Source organism: Lepidochelys kempii, chromosome 3 (assembly GCF_965140265.1).
Source record: "Lepidochelys kempii isolate rLepKem1 chromosome 3, rLepKem1.hap2, whole genome shotgun sequence".
NCBI classification, from domain to species: domain Eukaryota; kingdom Metazoa; phylum Chordata; order Testudines; family Cheloniidae; genus Lepidochelys; species Lepidochelys kempii.
Window position 1 is genome coordinate 99637306 of NC_133258.1, and position 22966 is coordinate 99660271.

Here is a 22966-nt window from a genome sequence, read left to right on the forward strand (position 1 = left end):
TCTTTCTTGCAGTGTGGGGCCCAAAACGGGACACAGTACTCCAGATGAGGCCTCACCAATGTCAAATAGAGGGGAATGATCACGTCCCTCGATCTGCTGGCAATGGCCCTATTTATACTGCCCAAAATGCTGTTAGCTTTCTTGGCAACAAGGGTATACTGTTGACTCATATCCAGTTTCTCGTCCACTGTAACCCCTAGGTCTTTTTCTGTAGAACTGCTCCCTAGCCATTCAGTCCCTAGTCTGTAGCAGTGCATGGGATTCTTCTGTCCTAAGTGCAGGACTTGTCTTTGTTGAACAGTTAGTATGACTAAATTAAATTTAAAGAATCTAATATAGCTACTGTTTTAAATAGCCCATTATTTCACTATTAACACTAGATAACCCCTGGGTAAATAGGGAGAATGTAAGAATAACACATTCTCATTTAAAACAGTAACTTCTGCTTTTGGCCCATAATGGTACAGGTCATTTAGTTCTTTTATCACAGTGGTAACAGATTTTCTAGTTTTAAAAATTCAACAGGGATGTGAATTTTTCCAAGTTTTCTTACCACAACAGGAACATACTCTAATCCCAAATGTCCTAACACCAGGATATACAGTAATTTCCCATCTACACAGAGACATTCTGAAATGAGGACAAAACAAATCAGGATTCCTTAAAATACTTCACTCAATGAATAAGTGGCTTAAATACTTTAGCCTCCAAATTGTTGACCCCTGACCTAATCTTGGATTGTTTATAGTTTTGGGTAAAATATAATCTATTTGCCAAGCATGCTTACAGGAATAATAATGGAAATTATTGAAGCTGTAACAGCAAGTAGGAAAACAGAAATAATAGGGTTGTTAGGATTATATCCTATGTGAGGATTACAGGTAGTTTGTGGTCTAACAAAGTAGGGTGCAGGTGGTGACCCTTGGTTGCATATTTTTGCCAACTCATGATGAGAGAACAAACAATTGACCTCAAGTTAACAGGTACACTGCAAGCTTTGAAATTTTAATATAAGGAATTTCGGGACTTTTTATAAATTTTGTTGCTAAGCAGTTAGATTATATTGATGCATGTGATTAACTCTCGTAAATTGCATAGTTACTGGAAGCATAAATATTAGGTAACTGAATGAACCTAATATGGAAAAAGGTGGGCTGACGTTGCTGACCAATGTAGGAAAAGGTGAGCTGATGATGCCTATGTCCAAGTTAGCCGAACAACCTAAGGGAATTAAAGATTTGGAACTTTCCTTGCTTCCTTGGGAGCATCCAGTTGTAGAACAGCACATTGGTTGATCTGGGACCAACTTCCGGATATACGCCGCTTACCCTTTTTTCCCCTTATCTTTGTCACTAATGGTCTCCAGGAAGTTGTAAGTATGGACAATGTAAGATTCTAAGTATGAACAATGCAGGAAACCACTTTCCTGCACTTGTCTTATTTTTATTCTGACATAATTGATTCTTCTATAATTCCAATTATAGTTGTTTGCATCAACTAAAGCTCAAAGTTTGTGTTTTACCAATTTCATCTCCTTAATTAAGCTGCCTAAATAAAGAACATGTTATCTGTGAAAAGGGCACGTTGCATCCCAATAAATTATTTTATAATTGCAATAATTGATCAGTCTACAAAACTTGATTTAATTCCATCCTGGAGTGGGGAGGAAAGGTTAAACATTTCAGAACGTTAAGATGGTGAAATAATTGACTGCATTGATTCAGGAGCAGAGTAGAACCCCTTCATGACTGCAGGACTGTGTATGGTCTCCATACCAATACAATAACTATTCAAACAATGGAACTCTAAACATACGGCAGGTATAAGTGTGCAAATATACAGGTGAGTAGGGAGTTTGCTTCATATTTCATACTTTGCAGGAAACAACTCAGGCAATGTACTAAAGTAACATGATGGGATATCAAAGTAAATGCCATAACAGGACTTTGAGACAAAATTGGTGGATATTTTTACAGGATACTTGAAATTAAAATTGAGAATGAGTTTCAGATTGGACTTTAGATAAAACCGCACCGTACACTTGGGATTATAAATGATTGCTCCCATGTGCCAGTTTTCAGTGATACACACTATAGATAAGAAAAGGAGCATCTATTACAAAATTCAAGTATGGGTGTATTAAAGAAAGATGAAGCAACTTTCAAACTATACTCTATTTAAAGGAAAATTGTGAGGAATAAAGACCAATAAAGATGGCCTTATATCTCAGCCCTAGTTGTACTATTTTTCTTGATGTTGCACGCTTCCTTACCTTGACCTTACTCCTCGCCTTCCTCAGCAAGTTCAGTTTCTTTATGCACCACTACCCTTGTGACAGACATGTCAGGGTGCTGCTCTTTGGCTTCTTTGATTGCCTGTGCCAGTGCCTACAAAATATTGGAAAGATTTAGTTGAACAACGGCAGAGTGAAATTAAAAACTGCACTGGAGTGGTGGGCTAATGACAACACATTATGATACCATTTAATCACACAGTTATTCAGGACAAAAGCTCCTGAGTCTAAAGGGGAATCAGGAAAGGAAACTGAAGAGGAGTCCTAGAAACTCTCTTCTTCTGTCCAGTGCTAGAAACTACATAAAAAATACCCTCCATCCATCCAACAACTGATTTACATGCTGGTTCAGAGAAGCATACAAGTGTAGGGCTGAAAGGGACCTTGAGAGTTCGTCTAGTCCATTCCCCCACACTGAGGAAGATAAAAGGGGAAAAAACAGGATCAACATCATGGTAGAGCATATCAGGAGGAGGCAGGGGATGAGGCATTTCTAGAATAGAAATATCCCACACACAAGATCTGGTAGTAATGGGGGACTTTAACTACCCATATATCTGTTGGAAATGTAATATGGAAAAAAACACATTCTTGGAAGGTAATGGGGACAACTTCTTGTTTCAGAAGGTGGAGGAAATAATTCAAGGAACAGCCATTTTAGACTTGATTCTAACTGGGAGGAATTGTTTGTGAATCTGGAAGTGAAAGAGCACTTGGGTGAAAGTGATCATGAAGTGATGACCTCATGATTCTGAGGAAAGAAAAGATTGAGAGCAGCAGAAAAAGGAAATAAGAGACTGTAAGCTTTTGACCTGCTGCAGACTAGCAATAGAAAGCAGCCTCACATGTTTGCCTAATACAATGCACAATATGGGAATCTTATTACATAGAATTTCCCCACTTCTGAAATTTGTGATATGATTTTGCAGATTTCCAAAGATTACAGAGAGTAGACAAAAAGAAAAGGAGTACTCGTGGCACCTTAGAGACTAACAAATTTGAGCATAAGCTTTCGTGAGCTACAGCTCATTTCATCGGATGCCACTGAATGCATCCGACGAAGTGAGCTGTAGCTCACGAAAGCTTATGCTCAAATAAATGTATTAGTCTCTAAAGTGCCATAAGTACTCCTTTTCTTTTTGCGGATACAGACTAACACGGCTGCTACTCTGAAACCACAGAGTAGACAATGAGGTTATACCCCTGTATTTGTTTCTTTGTGAAAAATAATATTTTCAGGCATGAAATTTCTAGTATTGTTCTGTCTCATTTGAGTACTAATTGCTTAGATTCATTAGTGATTATTTCCTTATTTGCCATCACTTAATGGCCTTCACTATCATATTGGGGAGTCCCAAACCATTAGATAAAAGGGACAATTCAAGCGTACAAAAAAGATAATCAGGGGCACTTACTAAATTCCAAATAGTTTTTAATTAGGGAATACCTTTAATGCAGCGAGCCTAAAATGGGTCTGTACTTTACATCAATATTCACACTGGAAAGCTAGCATGACAGGACAGTCACCATGACATATGCCTTTAGCTGTCGGTACACTGGGAAAACCAGCAGGGAAATCCCTTGTTAGTGATACACTGGGAGTACTTCCTCCTATCCCCATTCAAAGAGCCTCAAATTAGAAGTTTCTGGGTACACAGTATATAGCGATTCTGCAAGAAAGGCACTAATATTTTAGCAAGGCTTCAAAAAGCAAATAGTCACAGAAAATGATCAGTTCTTGACTGTTGGAAGAGGTTTTTGCAGAATAAAGTGGGGATGCACACAGTGCTAAAAAATAAGCTTCCCTCGGGGTCCTCCTTGAAGTTTTATCACATGGTAACTGGACCAAACTTGTTTTCAACACCCATACATTCCTTTCCACAAAATCTTACCCCCCACCTTTAATCTACAGGAATAATGAAAATATTAAAATACATTTCCTTCGGTTTACCAAATTTTCCTGTTTTGAGGGTCCTCACCTCCCCATAATCTTGGGAAAATACTGCCACACTACCAGTGACTTTGGTGTTATGTTAGGGGGAAAACCATTTGAAATGGGATAGCATGCAACAAAGGAAGCGGATAGTATCAAATGATATTAAATGAAACCTAGAAGGCCATATTACTCTCACTCCTTCATGAAAGGTGTTTTAAAGTAACTGTGACAAACAACGTAGTTTGTCAATAAATTGATATATCATAACTAAGGGACAAGGAAGGTGTGTTAAATGAAGAAAAGCTGCTCTCAGATATACTGAACAACTTTTGCCCAAGAACAATGGATAGTCTCAACAAAGACCAAATTAACTCGATGGATTGGGCAGAAACTTGCATACCAACCCATGAAAGTGCCAGACGTGTGGCTTATGAAGAGGGAGACTCCAACTGAAATGGGGTCAGGTGTGAGGGAAAATACCTTTTGGGAAGGAAGGTGATCCTTACGTAATATGATAATTAATTCCAAATACCAAAGGCTTGAAAAACAAGTGAAACTGTAGGGAGATGTGCTTTGCTGTCTTTGGACATATAAGATTCTCTTCTTTTTCTGTAACTAGGCTGAAATTACCTTAACTAGTTTAGCTACGATGAAACGTAATTCTAGATGTTAAGTAAATGGTTTCTTTTTACTCCATTTTCTCTGTTTTTAATAAATCTTGTTTTATTAAGAGATGTACTGCTGCAGGTGAGCCTTGCACTCACTCAGTTTCAGAGGAGAAATGCACCTGCAACCTCAAAGGAAACATACACCGAGCAAAAGTGTCTTTGGAATCTACATGCCATACCTGATCTCAGTCAAGAGTCATGGGCAAGGATGTACTACGTCACTGAGTTGTGTTGCTATGAAGCTATGCAGTGAGTGAACACAAGGGAAGATGCCAAAGAACCAAGTAGGAGGCAAGAGTTGGAGATAGTGTTTCATAACAGTAATAAATCCATATAGTTTTAATGACAAAACAGCCTAAAACTCTACTGAACCCTAAAAAGAATACAGGGTGCTACAAAATAAGCATCTTAGCTTGGAGGGCAGGGAGTTGAAGAGTGCCATTTCTTGAACTAATAGGGTAATGGGGGAGAGGAAATAATCAGAACTGTGAAGGGAAATTCAAAGGCTAAGAAAAAATGCCAAGGTTAGAAAGGAGATGTACTGATTAAGGATAAAGAGTACGGAGTCTTATTAAGAAAACTTGTGGACCCAAAAGGGAATACTTCATTAATACAGCTTGGTGCTTGCTGTCATCTCTTAAACCTGACAATTTTATTTCTAGTTTGCATTTTAAGCAGCACCATGTACTAGTATTTAAGGGACCAGCCTGTTTAGGTAATTGTCATGGCTACAAGGCAAAGCACCTTAGATCCCGTTAATCCCTCCTGACTGTACCCCTTAGGGAACAGGCATGGCTTCCTACACCTCACTTTGGTGGAACCTTGAAGTTCAATCACACAGAGTGGATCTCTGGGCTGCAGCCCCTCCGGTTCACAATCATGTTAATGACATGATTCAATTTGCTTTTGGCACCTCTAATAGTTACCCTTTGGGAGCCCGTGAGAGTAAAAGTTTGCCCTGACTCAGGAACAGTACCTTGACACAAAATATTATGTACTCATTCCTCAAAGGTACAACACAAGTAGAACAGAAGGTAAAAACAATCAAAGGCCTACACACACAAGGTTTACTTACACCCCAAAACTTTTTTTGATAGCTTTTATAAGTTCCTCTTAGCGCAGCTAACTGTCCCTAGGATGTTAGGCCATTTTATTTCAAACAGATAACCTGAGGGGCATATGATACTTCTAAAATGTTTTAGGTGATTGTCATGGCTACAGAGCAAACTACACCTTAGATCCTTTTAGTCCCTCTCGAGTGTACCCCTTAGGGCAGTGGCTCTCAACCTTTCCAGGCTACTGTACCCCTTTCAGGAGTCTGATCGGTCTTGCATACCCCAAGTTTCACCTCACTTAAAAACTTCTTGGTTACAAAATTGTACATAAAAATACAAAAGTTAATCTTTTACTGAATTACTGAAATTTCTTACTTTCTCATTTTTACCACAATTATAAAATAAATCAATTGGAATATAAATATTGTACTTACATTTCAGTGTATAGTATATAGTGCAGTATAAACAAGCCATTTTCTGTATGAAATTTTAGTTTGTAATGATTTCACTAATCCTTTTTATGTAGCCTGTTGTAAAACCAGACAAATATCTAAAAAAGAGTAGTTGTACCCCCCGGAAGACCTCTGCGTACCGCTGGGGTACACGTATCCCTTGTTGAGAACTAGTGCCTTAGGGAACAGGTTTGGCTTCCTACACCTCACTTTGATAGAACCTTGAAGTCCAATCACTCAATGAATCTCTTGGCTGCAGCCGCCCTGGTTCCAAATCATGTTAAGGCACAACTTCCTCATTCTCCACAGCAGTGATGTACAGTGCCAACAGTCAAGGACTCAATCTCTGTGGTATAGTTTGTTAGTATTATGAACTTTATAGATGCTTTGCAGAGTCAGTGGTATAATTTGTCATAAGCTAAATATCATGGTGAACTTTAGTACAAAAGTGTACTGTGTAGTCAACACTTACAACTTATTTTTCTGCTTCATACTGTTTATTTCAGTATAAGAGGAGGACTTATAGAACAGTGGAGGGAATAAATGGAGTTTTATTAAAGCAAAGGTACTGTCTGACCTTTTCAGATGTCCCAAATGTATTAAATACATTTCAGGGTAGACATAACCCATGCCTAATGGTAAACAGCTCTGGCATTTAATTACAAGCTTCAAGGAGAGATTGAACTTGTCATGAGCCACTTACTACAGGCACATCAAAATCTGAAATTAAATTTACTCAGAGCCCTCAGTACATTACCATTAAAAAGTGAAAATTAAATTCCTATTTGTTGATTTGTATACAACTTAGAAACTGCCTCCACTGCAACGTCATGGAAAGTGCAGACTTTCTTGATTAAATAACGCAACGATAATGGTTTTTTGTTTCAGCTTTGTCACCATTACCTCTTAAATGAAAAGTTATGCAAATAATCTGAGCGACCTTAAGGGAAAAATAATTGCATTTTTCTGATTTTCCCGTTCTCCACTTTTCAAAGTCTTTTTTTTTTTTTGTATGGGACAGGTGAAATATTCTAAGCCCGCTCTCTCTTGTGAGCATGAAAAAATTGTGCTTGGTTTTGGGTACCTAGTGCTAATAAAGATTAACTTATCTGTGCAAGATACCAAAGGGATCCACAATTGAGTACTATGCTTCATTTATTGCTAATATACATTAACACACTATGAAACATTGGTTTTCTTGATATTAAAGGAAAGATCTTGGTGTCCTAATATTCATCAAAACTTGCAACATCACTCAGAAAACTGAGGATCTGCCCAGGAAGCACATATGATAGCATAATTAGTTGATGGAATTGACATTCTCAGAATCTACTTGCTCCTATGAATTCTGCTGATCTCTTCCTTTTCTGTATTGCACAGATCTTAGAGAGACATAGACAGCATACTGTAAAAGGGAACTGCATATGTACTCACCTGGTCATGGTCAATATCTGCATCTCCAGTGATGACAATGCGCTTCTCAATCCTTGTTTCTGATACTCCACCTTTTACTGTCTACAGATAGCACAAAACAAAGAAATTCATCTTTAAAATGATTCCATATAGGTAAGGAGGGGAAATCATAGAGAACGTCTACTCCTACTCTCCAGTGCACAAGTGGGAACAGAGTTGGTACGAAAGGGTTGCAGTTAGTGATACAGATTCTTGGTCCTATATCTAATCATCCTTTCCTGCTTATGGTTAACTGTATAGCAGTGATGTCCAAGAGGAAGTTGCCCAAGAAGACCAACCTGCAGAGAAGGCCCTAAGACATTATCTGAGGTCAGGTCTGGACAGATATGGAAATGGGGCTGATACATCAGGGTTCCAGTCTTCTTTGTTATCATTTGGGTCTTGGTAAGTGACAAGTTTCCTGAAACTTCCTTAACTACTGTGTGTCAGCTCATCTGTTCTCTACAAAATCTCACAACTATCAGTAAGGTTCTCTCTCATCTGCAGTTCTGACCTTTGTGCATCTTTCTGCCTCATCAATTAACCATTTAATTTCAAATCTCAAATGAAAACTTCATTTTTCATCTCTATTTAATGCTTAAGGCATTTTGGGAAACGGTTTGTAAGGAAAATAATACAGATATAAAATACAATGCTATTTTATCATAAGTATTTGGCCAGAGATGAGATTAAGTTCTTCCTTAGAGAATATTATAAACGGATAGTTCTCTGAAGACAGTTACAAAAGACTTCCATACAGCAATCAAGAACAACATTGAGATCGGAGGTACAAAGTTTTAAGCCACTTTATTTTGCATTAATCAAGAGAAATGAGTTATAAAACAACTCTGGAATTATTTCCAGTATGAGTACTTCGAGAATTCCATCGGAATTCAAATCATCTTGACAGTTTCTGTATTTCAAACAGATGAATGAAAAATTCTGGATGCAAAATTTGGACACTGGGAAGTGGCTAGAATATTTGGAATCCAAGACCATAAATTTACTGTATTTATAGAGAGGCTGTTAATGGCAAAGTAGCAAATTTGCTGTCAGATGGATCTTCCATACTTCTCTTTGACCTCCTGGTTGACAAAGCATCATCTAATTTCATTTTAAAAATATAGCTCCTTTCAATGAGACAATATTCTCTAACAGTTATTTTAGCTCCATGTACATTTGATAAGAGAATTATTTTTTCTGTTGGAACACAGGTGGCATTTTATTCCACAGAGTCTTTTTCAAGATTCTGATGGTGCTGAAGGATTCGAAAAGCAAGAGGAAGCTGAAAAGGAGCTGTTCACTGAACTTTCTGTTGAGACACTTCGTTTTAAATTCTGAGTTCAGAGTTTATTTTTTGGTGACTTTCACTGTACAATTTCCAACATCCTTCTCTCCGGACCTATTCTGTGAATATATTTTGCTCTCTTTAGGATATTCCATTATGAACTTAATTCCGTGAGCACTGAATTACTATCCAATAAAATCAAGATTCTTGTCTTGAAATAAGATTTACTGTGCACCTTTCACTTCCCCTCTTCCTTTTTGTTTCACCATAAACTGGAGTCCTTCTTGAGTTTTTCCTTCTAGAACTTCTAGAAAATCATCAGAATTCAGTAACTCTGTTGTTTGCATGCCTCTTTTAAAAACAAAAACATGTTTATTCACCATTCAGGAAAAATAACATTTCCCAGCTGGAAGGGGAGACACAGAAAAGTGTCACATAGGACAGAAATGGAAATAGACCCCACTTCTTGCTGACTTTGAGCTTCTCGACTGACTCTGAATGCTGAACACTCAGGACTTGATTCAGCCCTGGCATATGCCAATTTCTAAAGTAATCCAAGCCACAAAGTCCCCAGTAGCAGAATCTGCTCAGAAAGATTACAAAAATTGATCAATGCAGTCCCAGGAGAGGCTGAGTAAAGAGGACTGAAGCCAGGAGATATGTTGTTTCAGCATATCCCCTGAGTTGACTCCATTAGTGGGGCCACCACAGAGCTCAATCACATTAATTACCCCTTCCCCTGGCAGAACCCCCAGCAAAGATCATCAAGAAGTGAGATGAACAGAGATAGCAAAGGCTGGGTGCCAAGCTGTGTCCCCAAAACCCACAAAAGCCAGAAGTAACACCAGCTGCAGGTACAGCAAAAACTCAGATTATATTTCTCTCTCTTCTCCAGTTCTCCCTCCTGATTTCATCTATGATATTGCATTAAGACTTGGTTTAGGGAAGTCAATTAAAGCCCAGAACTGGGAATGGCACGATCCATTTTAAATATCCAATTTGTTCAGAGTAATCATTTTGAAGGAACCAATGTACATTTTGACAGGGTCATTTTTAATGCACAGAGAAGTTGTCGGTTTTACCTTAGTGATGTGTGTGGTTGTAGTTGTAGAAACTGATTCAGACGTGATAGTCTGTGCACTCAACAGCAAACCAGCATCACCACCTGAGCTGCCATCAAACTGTAGACCGTTGGGAAAAGAAAAACAAAAGTTGCATTTTCATGCCTAACGATTTAAAACTTGTGTGTTAACAGAACACAGTTAATGCAACATTCACTACTAATACCTACATAATTCTCCTTTAGCTCAGGCGGAAAAGTGCTTTTGGAACAGAAATGTCTATGGTTTCGCTGGCAAACAGAATGACCATATGAAGACAAACACAGGTTTGATACACATTACCACTCTAGAATAAAAGCTAACTGGTTTGCTGAATCACATCAACCATTTTAACATGTCCTTTGTGGACAAAATTATAATCAAAGTTACTCTTCCCTTTTGGGAGCTCAGAGGTGAGTTAAGTCAGATCTCTGAACCCATAAATTTTTAGACAACCAGATCCTATACTATTTGATTAAAAAAAAACACCACCAAACCTTTAATGTTAGAATGATACTTGCTCTTCTGTCTACTTAGAGTCATTTTTAAATTGTTCCATGTTAACAAAATAATCAGTGCCACTATAGGGAAGTGTTGATTTGTAAAAAAACATTACCATGCTATCATCTCGCTTGAATTTGGAGTTGATCATAAAGGCCAACTTGTAAACAGCATTATAAATGATATTCCAAATCCACATCCTGTACCTGTGGAGATTCATATGTGATAGTTTTAGTCTCTGTTTGAACAATTGGGACTTCCTTGGTGGAGATTTCTGTTCTCTGTGTGGCATCTGAAATGGTCACCATCTCTGTCTTTACTACTGGAGGCTGTGGTGGAAGAGATAGGGTACAATTAATCCAAGGGACGTAAAACAAAGATTTGTATAGTGGGGTAAGATGAAATAGAACAAAAACACAAAATACAGTAGTGATATAATATATATTAAGAATGTCTCCCACATACGCACACAAAAGCCACTATGAGAAGAATAAAGATGATAAAACAAATAGCACACCAGCCCTTTAATACCCTCTCTACAAGAATCATAGGAGATCTAAGTTTAACGTCTTAGCCAGTAGTAGGCACTGAAACCAGATCATCATCACTTCAATACTTCTTCAGATGTCTATTTAAAATATGTGAAGGACCATCAGTGGGAGAATTTTAGTTCAGCTACAGTTTCTTCCATCAGACAAATGTTGCCAGTGTTACATAAAATAAGCCGTGCATTAAAAATGGAGAATGAAGTTACTACAATATTTGACACACATCCCCAACAGTGGATAAAAACTTGCAATGTTTTCTAAGCATTTCTAAAGTTTAATTTTATTTTTTAATGTAAGCAGCTTCTGGAGTAGACAAAACTACTGTCTATGGATTTTAAATAGCATATAGCTAAACTACATGTCTAGAATCAGGTTTAGGTGCCAACTATTTTCCTCTGAAAACAAACTTTAAAAGCCATTTTAGCCCTTGTTGTAGGAGATATTTTTTTCAGTACTGTTCTCTGCTTGGGAACCAAAAAGTGATGACAAACTAGAACTCTGCAAGTCAGTAGAAACTATAATGGTCTTAGACATGATGGACCAGATTTTCATGACCTAGTCAGATTTTCAAAAGAACCTAGATACCTAACTCTCATTAAAATCAATGAGAGTTAGGCACCAAAGTGCTTCTGAAAAATCCCACTAAGTATCTATGTGCAGCTTTAAGTGCCTTAATACCCTTAAAGATCTGGCCTGTTTTGCTTATATTCTTAGAAAGCATATGTGGAGCCCAATATAACCTTGGAGAAGCTAGTTTACTCACATTCTCAACTACAGGAACAATTGGGGCTATTCACATAGAAGAGGGAAATAAGGTGGTCTTAAGAAAAGTATGGGACATCTTTAGGACAATTTCTGAACTGGTCTTGAACTGGAGCCAAGTACAATGAGGAAAAACCTTAAAGGACTGAAGGGTGATGCCACAAAAAATTCCCCCAGTGGTCAAAACTTCACAGAGTTTACCAACTGTACATGGTCCTCTACATTCCACTTTACTCCTCCCCCCTTCAAAGGGCCATCTCATGATTAACCCATTAAACCTGTTTCTGTACTAAAACAGATGGCCATGATTCCTTCTGGAGCCAATTCATGCTTCCACAAGTATCTACTGGTACTAGAGGAGGCTACAATGATAGATGTGCCATCCTCTTACTGCTTAACCTGCCTTAACTGTAGGTACTCTTAACACCCCCAGAAATTTGTATCTATATAGATTCCAGGCAGTGCTTTCATAATAAAAAGATTTAGAGAAAGAAAAATCTGTGGATAGCAAGAAAAAAAATGGAAAAAAGGTGTGAAAAATTGTTTTTAGCATACATGATTTAAATAACTTTCCAACTACACCTACAAGTCATGAGTGTGTCAAAAACAGCCAACAAAACAGACAAGACAAGACTTGAAAACACTAAAGACATTCAAATAAAAGTAAAAATTATGTAGTAAGGAAAAAAGGAGATGGTACAGTTGTAGGAAGGTTTGCTTTACTGGGCAATTACTATCTGTTTCAGCAAAAAGCCAGAAACCATGACTGAAGTAAGCAGAGTTTCCCTGCTCATCAGTGGTTTCCCCCTTCCATAAGATTTGAATCTTGGTGAACACCTGAAGAGCTGGGAGAACAGGAGAAGAAGAAAGGCAGGTATATTTCCACCCCAAGGAACGTAACATCTCTATATAATCTAGTTCTCAAGCTGTGCTACCATTTACCTCAGAACAACAAATTATTTGTGGCACAACATCAATGTCAACATGAGACACATCTCCGTTTATTCTGAGCTGTTCTTCCTCATCTTCTGCTCTCAGGTCTTGCTTCCCCTCTTCCACTACATTCTTCTCTCCAGTTTTTATGGCAACTGCATTTTCCTGGGCCAAAGCCTTTGCTGTAACTTGCATGTGCTCAACTGTTACTTTACTGCCTTCTTGTACAGCTTCCACACTCTGTATTACTTTTGTTGTACACTCCTCCTTTCTTTTAGCATCTTCATTTTCTTCTTGTTCTTCCCTTATGATGTCCTCAGCCGCTCTGTGGTGGGGCTGATACTCTCCCACCACTTCATCCTCACTCTCACTACTGCTGCTGCTATCTGATGACAGTGAAGAAGAGTCCTTTTTTGACAGGTGTTCCACCTTACGGGTCTCCCCAGCATCAGTGACCGCTTGCATTTTCCCTCTGTTGATTTCATCTATGACTACAGTCTCTTCTATCCCAACCTCTGCCTGCTGCTTCTCCTCCACTACGTTCAGAGTCTCATGTGAACTCTGCACAAAAAACACGGATGAGGAAAAACAAAAGTATAGTATATGAATAAATCAAAATGATGAAAACAAAATGAACTGATGGCTGGTTCATGTCATGTAGAGAACAAAGGTGACTGTGATGGTTAACTGAAAAAAGGAAAGAAAGAATGAAGGTGGATCAGAAATGTCAGACCCGAGTTAACTATGGAAAAATCAGTAGAACCTTATCAGCATCGCTGGCTCCAGTGCAAGGCCCTTCTGCTTTGGAAGCAAGTTTCTGTGAAACAAAAGGCAACCAGAGGACACAAATCAATATGTGTTTTAAACACCAGATGACACAAACATTTAACATCTCGTAGACAAAACATGCAGCAACACTTTCATTAACTCTTATTGATGTCTGCATAAAAAGATTTAAAATGTATGCATTCTGAAAACTCTGTGGGTATAACTATGTTTGATTCACGATCCATACAGAATTTACAGTTATGTTTGTTTTCTACAAGCAATTCTTTAATCTAGTTTGTAAAATACCTATTTAAGATTTTGGATACCACTGGAATCATGTAAGATCTTTACCAAAAAGATTTGGAACAGAAGCATAAACATCAGCCAAGGCTGCTTCCTACTGGGGCAATCAATTATTTACTGCTAAAATAGTTAAAATCAGTCAAACAAAATTACTATATATATGGAAAGAAAAAGTCTTCACACACTATTCCAATGTCAATTTATTCCCCCTCTTCCCACCCCCCACACCCCAGTTGTATTTTTAAATGTTTTGATGACTGGACTTTATTTGGTCTGTTGCTTTAAGGAATTTGGCAGATCATTTCAATAATTTTATAAATTGCAATAGAATATCACAACAAGAACGTTTAGAATACTCTGATGTGAGAATGTCAAAGGGACCATGTTTCAAGATTACCAAGAAGAGCCTATTGATATCCCAAAACATGAGATTAAAGAAATTCTATTAGCATTTGTGCCATAACAAAACAATTTGTGATGGGTATGCATGTATTGTCATACTATGTAAAAATAATTTTTATCAGATTTAAATAGCCATGAAAATTAAACAAAACAAACAAACAAAAAAAAACACTAAAACAATGTTCAGGATCAAATGCACAAAAGCAAAAATATCATTAAAACCAGCACACCATCTGTGACTTAATCCTGTTTTGTTTACCAACTGCAGTATGAACAGGGCCTGATCCAGCTCTCCCGGGGAATCAAAAATGGGAGTCAAGTGATATTTTGTAAATGCAAAGAATAGAGGATTAAGCCTGTACTTTACCAAGTGATACTCCCTCACCCTAATAGAAGTTAAGATTTGTTGAACTGCTTTGACACAATGGGATTGAATAAAAAGTTACCTTCATGTAGATTTTTGGTTTTGTGGGTCCATGTCTAAATTTCAACATTAAATTTAACCTAGTTTGTATTTGTGGTTAATCTTTCTCCTCTATTGTCTTTTATATTAAATATTATAATATATATATATTTTCTTAGGGACACATGGCATCGAATAGGGCAGCCTGTTTAATAGATGATAAAAATGTATGCATCAAATTTTATCTGACATGTTAGTGAATATTCATTTCGGTATATGTTGACATAGTGGAGAAATAAAGCAAAAAAGCACCTCAGGCAGTTGTAAGAAAGGTGAGGCAGAAAGCATTTCAGAAGGTACATTATCTTTCACAACAGTGCCCTCTGCTGTCCGTGTGGTGGATGAAGTGAAGGTAGATTTCATGCTAGTGGAAAAGCCCTCTTTACTAAATAAAATTGACGTTATTTCCTCTTCTAGGCTCTAGACAAGTTATAAAATGGAAAGCAAAGAATTAAAATAGTGGGAGACACAACAGTAATGATCTACAGAAGAAAGGAGAGGTTAGGCAAGAAAGAAAACATAGCACACACACAAGGATTTGCTTCTGAAATAATTCTACAAGATCAAAGGAAAAACTAAAATGTCCCCCTTAAAAGGAAAAATATGACAATATGACAAGCTTTAATGACAAAAACTTGCTGTGTACCAAAGAAACGACAATAGTTCGCCATGCCAGAATATGATATATCCCCACTTCAGTTACTGTCTTACACATTATTTCAGATTGTAAATATTATATATATATATATATATATATATATATATATATATATATATATATATAAAAACAAAAGGAGGATTAATAAGACCCTCCCATAACTGTCAGAACAAGACTACAGTTTTCTTTTAGATGGAATTTCAGATTCAATATTAAGAATATTTTTAAATTCATTCTTAATACTTTCCCTGTTTCCCCTTGTGGCATTAGCCCTGAACAGAGGTCGAAGCATAACTGCAGATTTCTACTTTTGATGGTTATTTAAATAGATTGTGTTCACCTTAACTTCAAAAGGGCTGTTTTTAAAAACAATTACTTTAATCAGGAATCAAATGTGTATTTATCCAAGAATTCAGCATTAAAAAATTTAGAGCTGCTCCCACCTATTGGGCAAATACATATTTATCCAAATACTTCTTTTAAAGTACTAAGGATATTTATAGAAAGCCTATAGTTCTTGCCACATAATGCTATGAATCTGTATTTAGATACATAATAAAAATAGTGAACTACACATTTGAAAAATATTACAATGTATGCACAGCAGCTGTCTTTTAAAGCTGAATCTTTCATTTGTTTCAGTTCCACCTTCCAAACCCCCCCCCCAAGATGATATATCCCATTAAAAGCTAAATTTTATTTTTAAAATATGACTGTGCTTTATAAGCTTGAGAACAGTACAATAATTAATATTTTTATACTGGTGTAACTTAGCAGCTGAATAAATTTGGTATTGACTACAGCAAATTTATTTCTAGCTCAGGACCTTGTATGCTGCAAGATTAACCCAAAGTACACTTTAGGACAAAGCTGTATTTTAAGCACATATTTTATTATAAACTCTGGACACAAAGAACTTGTGTTATAGACTCTGAACACTTATACAGTAGACTGTGGAGCTGCACATACTACATATATGGCAAGAGGAAGAAAGACTCCTATATTCATCCTATAGTAAAATTACAGCATACTTTCAAGGCAGTCAAGGCAAATTTGGATGGGAGTTGATTAATTTTACCCTAATAGCGTGTTTGACATTCACAGGGGATAACTAATTTTTTTCTTTTTTTTGTGGCTACTTTTGACAAAAGTTCATATATACAAGACGTTAAGAACTTTTGACTTCAGCCTGTGTGCAGGCAAGCAGGCTCTTGGTCATCTGGTTAATCCCTAAACTGTAGTCCTACAGCATGCTGTTATTTCAGCGAATCAGAGTTGACACACACACTCTGGCTGTAGTTTTGTCTGTGTATACATAAATATGCACACCATTTGTTTGCAGTTTACTACCACCAATTTTTTAGCCCGTCTAACCTTTGTGGTTGTATGTGAACGTCTATACACCAAAGCTGTGCACGGGCTAACCTACCCGAGCAATCTGGAATCCAGCTAACAATACTAGTGCAAACAGTGCAGCACATGCTTCAATACAGGCTAGAGCGCCAAATACGTGCCCAGGGTTTGTGCCAGGCTTGTACTAGCTGCACACAGACCCATGCTGTGTACACTGTTATCACAGGTGCTAGCTATATTGAAGCAAGCTTGAGTAGGCTAGCCCATGCACAGCTTGGCTGTGTAGACATACTTTATGAAAGCAAGTGGATTGACATTTGTGCTAAAACTGAGGTTCTCTAGTGTGACCAGTTGGCTGGTAAGGAGGTTGGCAGACTTCTACTATTATCAGTATATCCCTAAAATTGGAAGCCTTCATCAAAATATAAAAACTGTACAACAGTTATCCACTGTAGATACTGTGTGTTAGCATCAAACAATCCTTTGGGTTAAGTGTACAAAACATAAACCAATATGAAGTAATGTATAAAAGCATAAGGGGATTTTATTTTATATTTGTTTTGGTTAAAAATGGGGTGTGACTGTGATGGTACTGGACATTCAAGACATAAGAGGGTTATAACCATAGTTTTCCTTCATAAATATTAAGTCACAGATGCTGTGCAATCAAAAGGATGGTGGTACAAATAGTGTTAACCAAATGTAAAATTTCTCCCTCACAGAGAATACAGTTAATTAGTATGAACTTTCAATGCAGCAGTGGGGGAGAAGAAGTAGGTAACAATAAGGAAAATGGCAGTGCGCTCCTTAGACTTAACGGTATATACACACATGCTTAATGCCAGTTTGCAAAATTGCTATGGAAATTTATCATACCTGGAACAAGATTTAGCAATCTGCTGGCCATCCTAATACCATAAGGATGAAAAAATGGAAGGGGGCATGGTGTGGTGGAAATGAGTATTTTATTACTCCATAAAAAGGCACTACTATTTGCTTATTTTAGGGCTCAAAGCAGGTCCCATTATTATTAGAAGGTTGGAAATTTTCCTATGCCCCACTCCCTGCTTGACAATTGGCAACACAGCAAAATATTTTATACACTGCGTGTTACTGAAATAACGTTTACAGCATTTGTTCTTTGTTTTTAATCTGATTCTAAATTTCTAGCTAAAAACAAGTCAAAGGTGATCTGATTAGTAGCTTGGCAATTGCTACTTCATAATAATAAATAATACTCAGCTCTTATATAGCACTTTTTATCAATAGATCTCAATGCGCTTAGCAAAGGAAGAATCAATTTTCTCATTTTACAGATGGGGAAAGAGGCAGAGAGGTGAACACACATTTAGATCTAGGGGAGTATTCAGAATGAATCTATTTCCCCAGCATTATTGATTTGCAGAACAGCTGCAGTAGTCACATAACTGTGATTTATTCCCTGTAGAGTGTTGAACAATTACAGAAGTGCATTTTGGTATGGAAATGCATGTTTATCTGTCATCCTAAACAAATAAAGATACCACGATGTTTTCAGTGATAGAATATAATATACTGAATTTCTTTTTGCCTTTTAAAAAGTATTATTCAGAACTTCAAAGCCGGTTTGATAGCAGAGATCAACACCTTTGTTTAACCAACACTGATCTATGTGGAGATCTTAAACATCCTCTCAAAGTTGGGGTTTTATTGGTTTAAACACATCACTTTTTAAAAAATAATCTGGTTAACTCAGGTCACACAACATTGTTAAAAAAAACCACCCCCCCCCCAAACCAAACTAAACCAAAACAAAACACTGCCACCTGGTTAGTTTCTTCTGTTTTTGCCTCAGTAATCCATGTCACTGCAGTCCATTGCTTCTCCTTCACAGGCAGTTTTTTCCATTGGAAAATGTGGTCTCCTTTTTTCTATTAATTTTTTTTTTTAAGTTTTTGGTTTTATAAAACCAACATAAATCAACAAATGAGACAGACAGACATACATCATACAAAACATGAAAACAAATTGGCCTGAAAGCAGCACAAGCATACCAGGTAGCAGGACTATGCAGATAGAGGGAAACGTAATACCTGGATTTACCCCCTCCTCAATATAAATTAATTCAACACAAAAACACATACACAAAATAAAATAAACCACTAGGATTTATTATATGTAGTCCCTTTTATATTGGAGCAAGTATATTTATCAGCAAAATATGGACAATAAATCCATCCACATTTCCAGAATATCATAAAGGAGGATATAATTTCTTTTTACAAACATACTGTGATGGTTGCAAAGTCTAAGTAATCATATCCTGGAATGGAATTTTCCACTGAATGCATCCGATGAAGTGAGCTGTAGCTCACGAAAGCTTATGCTCAAATAAATTTGTTAGTCTCTAAGGTGCCACAAGTACTCCTTTTCTTTTTGCGGATACAGACTAACACGGCTGCTACTCTGAAACATATCCTGGAAGTGACCATGTAGACCAACAATTTAAAAAAATTCAGTTAAGAAATTGGCTAATGATCTTTTGGAGATTTTTTACAAGTGAGCCACCAAGGACCCAAATCAGCAAGATAGTTAATCATAGTAGTCCACTGGTTTTACCAGGACTTCTCATGTGCTTAAAGTTCAAAATGCTTAGTACCTTCCTGAGCTGGGGCCTTAATAAGGAAAAAAATTGTTTGACAGTGTTTAGCAAATTTAACATGTGGGGATTTTAAAAAGATCCCCATATCTTGTAGTCTCAAGAACCGTTAAACTTCCTGGAGCAATAATCAAGACAGCACACTTACTTATCAGAGGGAAAATGAGGCTAGGTCCAGAGACAGATTGATAGATGCTAAAGCAGAACATACTTGTGAGAGCTATTTTGTCTGTATAAAACCACAAGTAGATTTAAAGTATTGTAAAAATCACTAAGCATTTTTGAACTGTGACAGCAATGTGTGCGTCTAGTTCTGACCAAAAACATGGAGTAGATTTTGGAAACAATGCTTTCAAAATTGCTAGTTCAAGCTGCTGTTTATCAAGAGACATGAGAAACTGAAAACCTTCTCAATCTTTTTATAGTCTTATAAAAAAAAAAGTTAGCCATAAGCCCAAGTGCTTTTAAAAAGCGAATACATCTTAAGAGCTATCCAGGGATCAGCAACTTTTGGCAGGCAGCCCGCCAGGGTAAGCCCCCTGCCGGGCCAGGCCAGTTTGTTTACCTGCCGCGTCTGCAAGTTTGGCCAAGTGCAGCTCCCACTGGCCGTGGTTCGACGCTCCAGGCCAATGGGGGCTGCGGGAAGCGGCGACCAGCACATCCCTCAGCCCATGCTGCTTCCTGCAGCCCTCATTAGCCTGGAGAGGCGAACCGCGGCCAGTGGGAGCTGAGATCAGCTGAACCTGTGGACGTGGCAGATAAAAAAAACCGGCCTGGCCTGATAGGGGGCTTACCCTGGCAGGCCACGTGCCAAAGTTTGCTGATCCTTGAGCTATGCCATACTACTGCCTGAAAAACACTTGACATTATCAAATATTTTATCATGAATGTTGTTACTGAACCAAGTTTAAACATGAGCTTGAGAGCGGTTTACATGCAACTGCCTAAGCAGAGTTAAGGACGGAAACGTCTTTCTCACAATTTTACAGCCACTGTAAAACCAATTTGTAAGAATAGCAGTCCTAAACCAGAATAAAGCACAATCCTTGTTTCAATTGCTTTGTTCTGAGTTACTCTCTCATACTGAAACTCAAACAAATTATTTAAAGTCTGGACCAAAAGTAAGTAACAAAATGTTAATGAGTATTTAGTATAAAGAAAAATGTTACATTCACACAAAAGAAAATGTTACGTTCACACAAAAGAAAATATAGGAGGGCAATTTACATTTATTATATTTTCTAAACAGTTGTATGGAAATGCATGCTGACAAGCATCTGCAATGACATACCCCTTGTGTCTGTAGAGACAGAGGTGTGATACGCCGCTTTTCCCATTCATTGGGGCGTGGCTCAGGTGTGGATTCCATGAAATTGCGCTTGAGTTCACTAATGCTAGCCTGATGTTTCAGTAAGTTGTCCTGGGTCTTATCCAGGTCCTACCAATGTGCAATGTAAAAAACAGTAGGACAAAACACAACAGCAAAAGCAAACTTATCCTGAAAAAAGTCAAAGCAAGAAAAGTACCTTGTGTCTCAAGAGCCATTCTACTGTGGTACATTTTTAAAAAAAGATTAAGACCATAAAAGACTCAGATTTGTATTACCTTTTAGGAACAAGGCCACACTATACTGTTCCTGTCACAACTGTATGTACAGGAAAAAAATAACTTTTTATGATCAGTAAACAGAGGACTATTTTTATCTCAATATGAAGACACTACATTTTTGCAATAATTATTTTCAAAGGTTGCTGGCTTTTACTTGAAAGTTAAAGAAATTGAAGCAAGAATACCAAGATCAACATAGGTAACCCTCAATAATGCTAACGGACGTAAGTAGTGCTCAGCACAAGAATGGTCATAGACATGCAAGTATGTTTCTTAATAAGAAACTTTAAGCCAAAAATAAAGTACTTATAAATACAGATATTGTATTAAGTCCAAATCATGCAAACGGCTATGCATATGCTTCAACTTTACACACACGAATAGTCCCATTAAAGTCAAGGGGCTACTCATTGCTTATAAAGTTAAGCAGGAACATAACTATGTGCAGGATCAGGGTTTAAGATTGCTAATAACCTGCTGTGTATTGAAGGGTGGGATGGCAGATGGAACCACCATGGAGAGATAAGCCTGTGCACATCTACATACCAAAAAGGGTCTCTGAGCTAGCCCATGCAGATTAGCACAGGAGGGGACAATGAGCAATAAATAAGTAACAAATTTCATTTTTACAAGGATCCATTGACCCTAACATTGTGCAACTTGGATAAAAGGGCTATAGCTGCTCTTCCAGGCTACAAGATAGAGGAACAGGCATGGGGATTGGGACTATGCAGCAACCTCCTCAATAGCCCTTGTTTGGGAAGTAGATTTCAGCTCCCCAACATTTCTGAAACTTCACACTTAGGCTTTATGCAGGAGGAGTAAATTACACACTGCAAGCATAATCTTTCACTTCATACCATTCCTCATCTTGTGAAAAAACTATGCTGTGTATGCAAACACAGACATCAGAGTAGTTGACTTTACAAGAGGTACAGTGCAACCGCCAGCGATTAAGTTTAGAATTGAGACCCCAAAATAAGTGTACTATGAAATCAAAGTACCTACAGTAACTAAGAAAAGTATTTGGACTTTTCATAATATTTAATAATTTAGGCCCAAGATTTAGTTTTCATAAAAAGAGGCTACATACAAAACGTGTCTGAATTTTTATTAAAACATTTTGGCTACGATTTTAAAGTGTTCCTCTGCAGTAACAGGGGGTAACCATGTAACTCTGTATCCACAAAAACAATGAGGAGTCTGGTGGCACCTTAACAACTAACAGATTTATTTGGGCATAAGCTTTCGTGGATAAAAACCCCACTTCTTCAGATGCATGGAGTGAAAATTACAGAAACAGGCATAAATATATATTGTCACAAAGAGAAGGAAGTTACCCTTTTTTCTATAATTTTCACCCCATGCATCTGAAGAACTGGGGTTTTTACCCACGAAAGCTTATGCCCAAATAAATCTGTTAGTCTTCAAGGTGCCACCAGACTCCTTGTTGTTCCTCTGCAGTGTTACAACATAAACAACACAGAACTGTACTAGTGCATGAAAATCAGAAAGTGATACTGACTAATCAGCTTCTACTTCATTTCATTGTCAATTCTGAAGTAAACCTGTAAAAAATAAATTTGATACTAAAAATTTAGGCCTGGATCCTGGACGCATGTGCTTAACTTTACACACTATAAATAGCCCCACGGAAGTCCATAGGTCCACTCACCATCCACAAGTCTTTGCGGGACCAGGGCCTAAGTTTTCATATAAAATTAATTTTTAGTACAAATACAACCTTTAAATATCTATTTTGAGATTTTTTAAAAAGCTGTTTGA

General features: G+C 37.4%; 1 protein-coding gene across 20 annotated transcripts in view; it reads right to left on the reverse strand.

Annotated features, from left to right (window-relative positions):
- The window catches only part of EPB41L2 (erythrocyte membrane protein band 4.1 like 2), a 249222-nt gene that overhangs the window by 7588 nt on the left and 218668 nt on the right, over window positions 1-22966 (reverse strand). For 9 of the 20 annotated variants that reach the window (XM_073337300.1, XM_073337309.1, XM_073337307.1 and 6 more), the window contains 8 exons: window positions 20865-21011; window positions 15177-15344; window positions 13752-13805; window positions 12998-13549; window positions 10952-11074; window positions 10227-10325; window positions 7839-7919; window positions 2273-2387 (listed from right to left, as the gene is read on the reverse strand). In XM_073337300.1, coding sequence (XP_073193401.1) covers window positions 2280-2387; window positions 7839-7919; window positions 10227-10325; window positions 10952-11074; window positions 12998-13549; window positions 13752-13805; window positions 15177-15344; window positions 20865-21011 — 1332 coding nt within the window. In that variant the 3' untranslated portion in view covers window positions 2273-2279. The remainder of the gene's footprint in view (window positions 1-2272; window positions 2388-7838; window positions 7920-10226; window positions 10326-10951; window positions 11075-12997; window positions 13550-13751; window positions 13806-15176; window positions 15345-20864; window positions 21012-22966) is intronic. The other 11 variants (XM_073337312.1, XM_073337311.1, XM_073337305.1 and 8 more) reach the window with 9 other exon arrangements.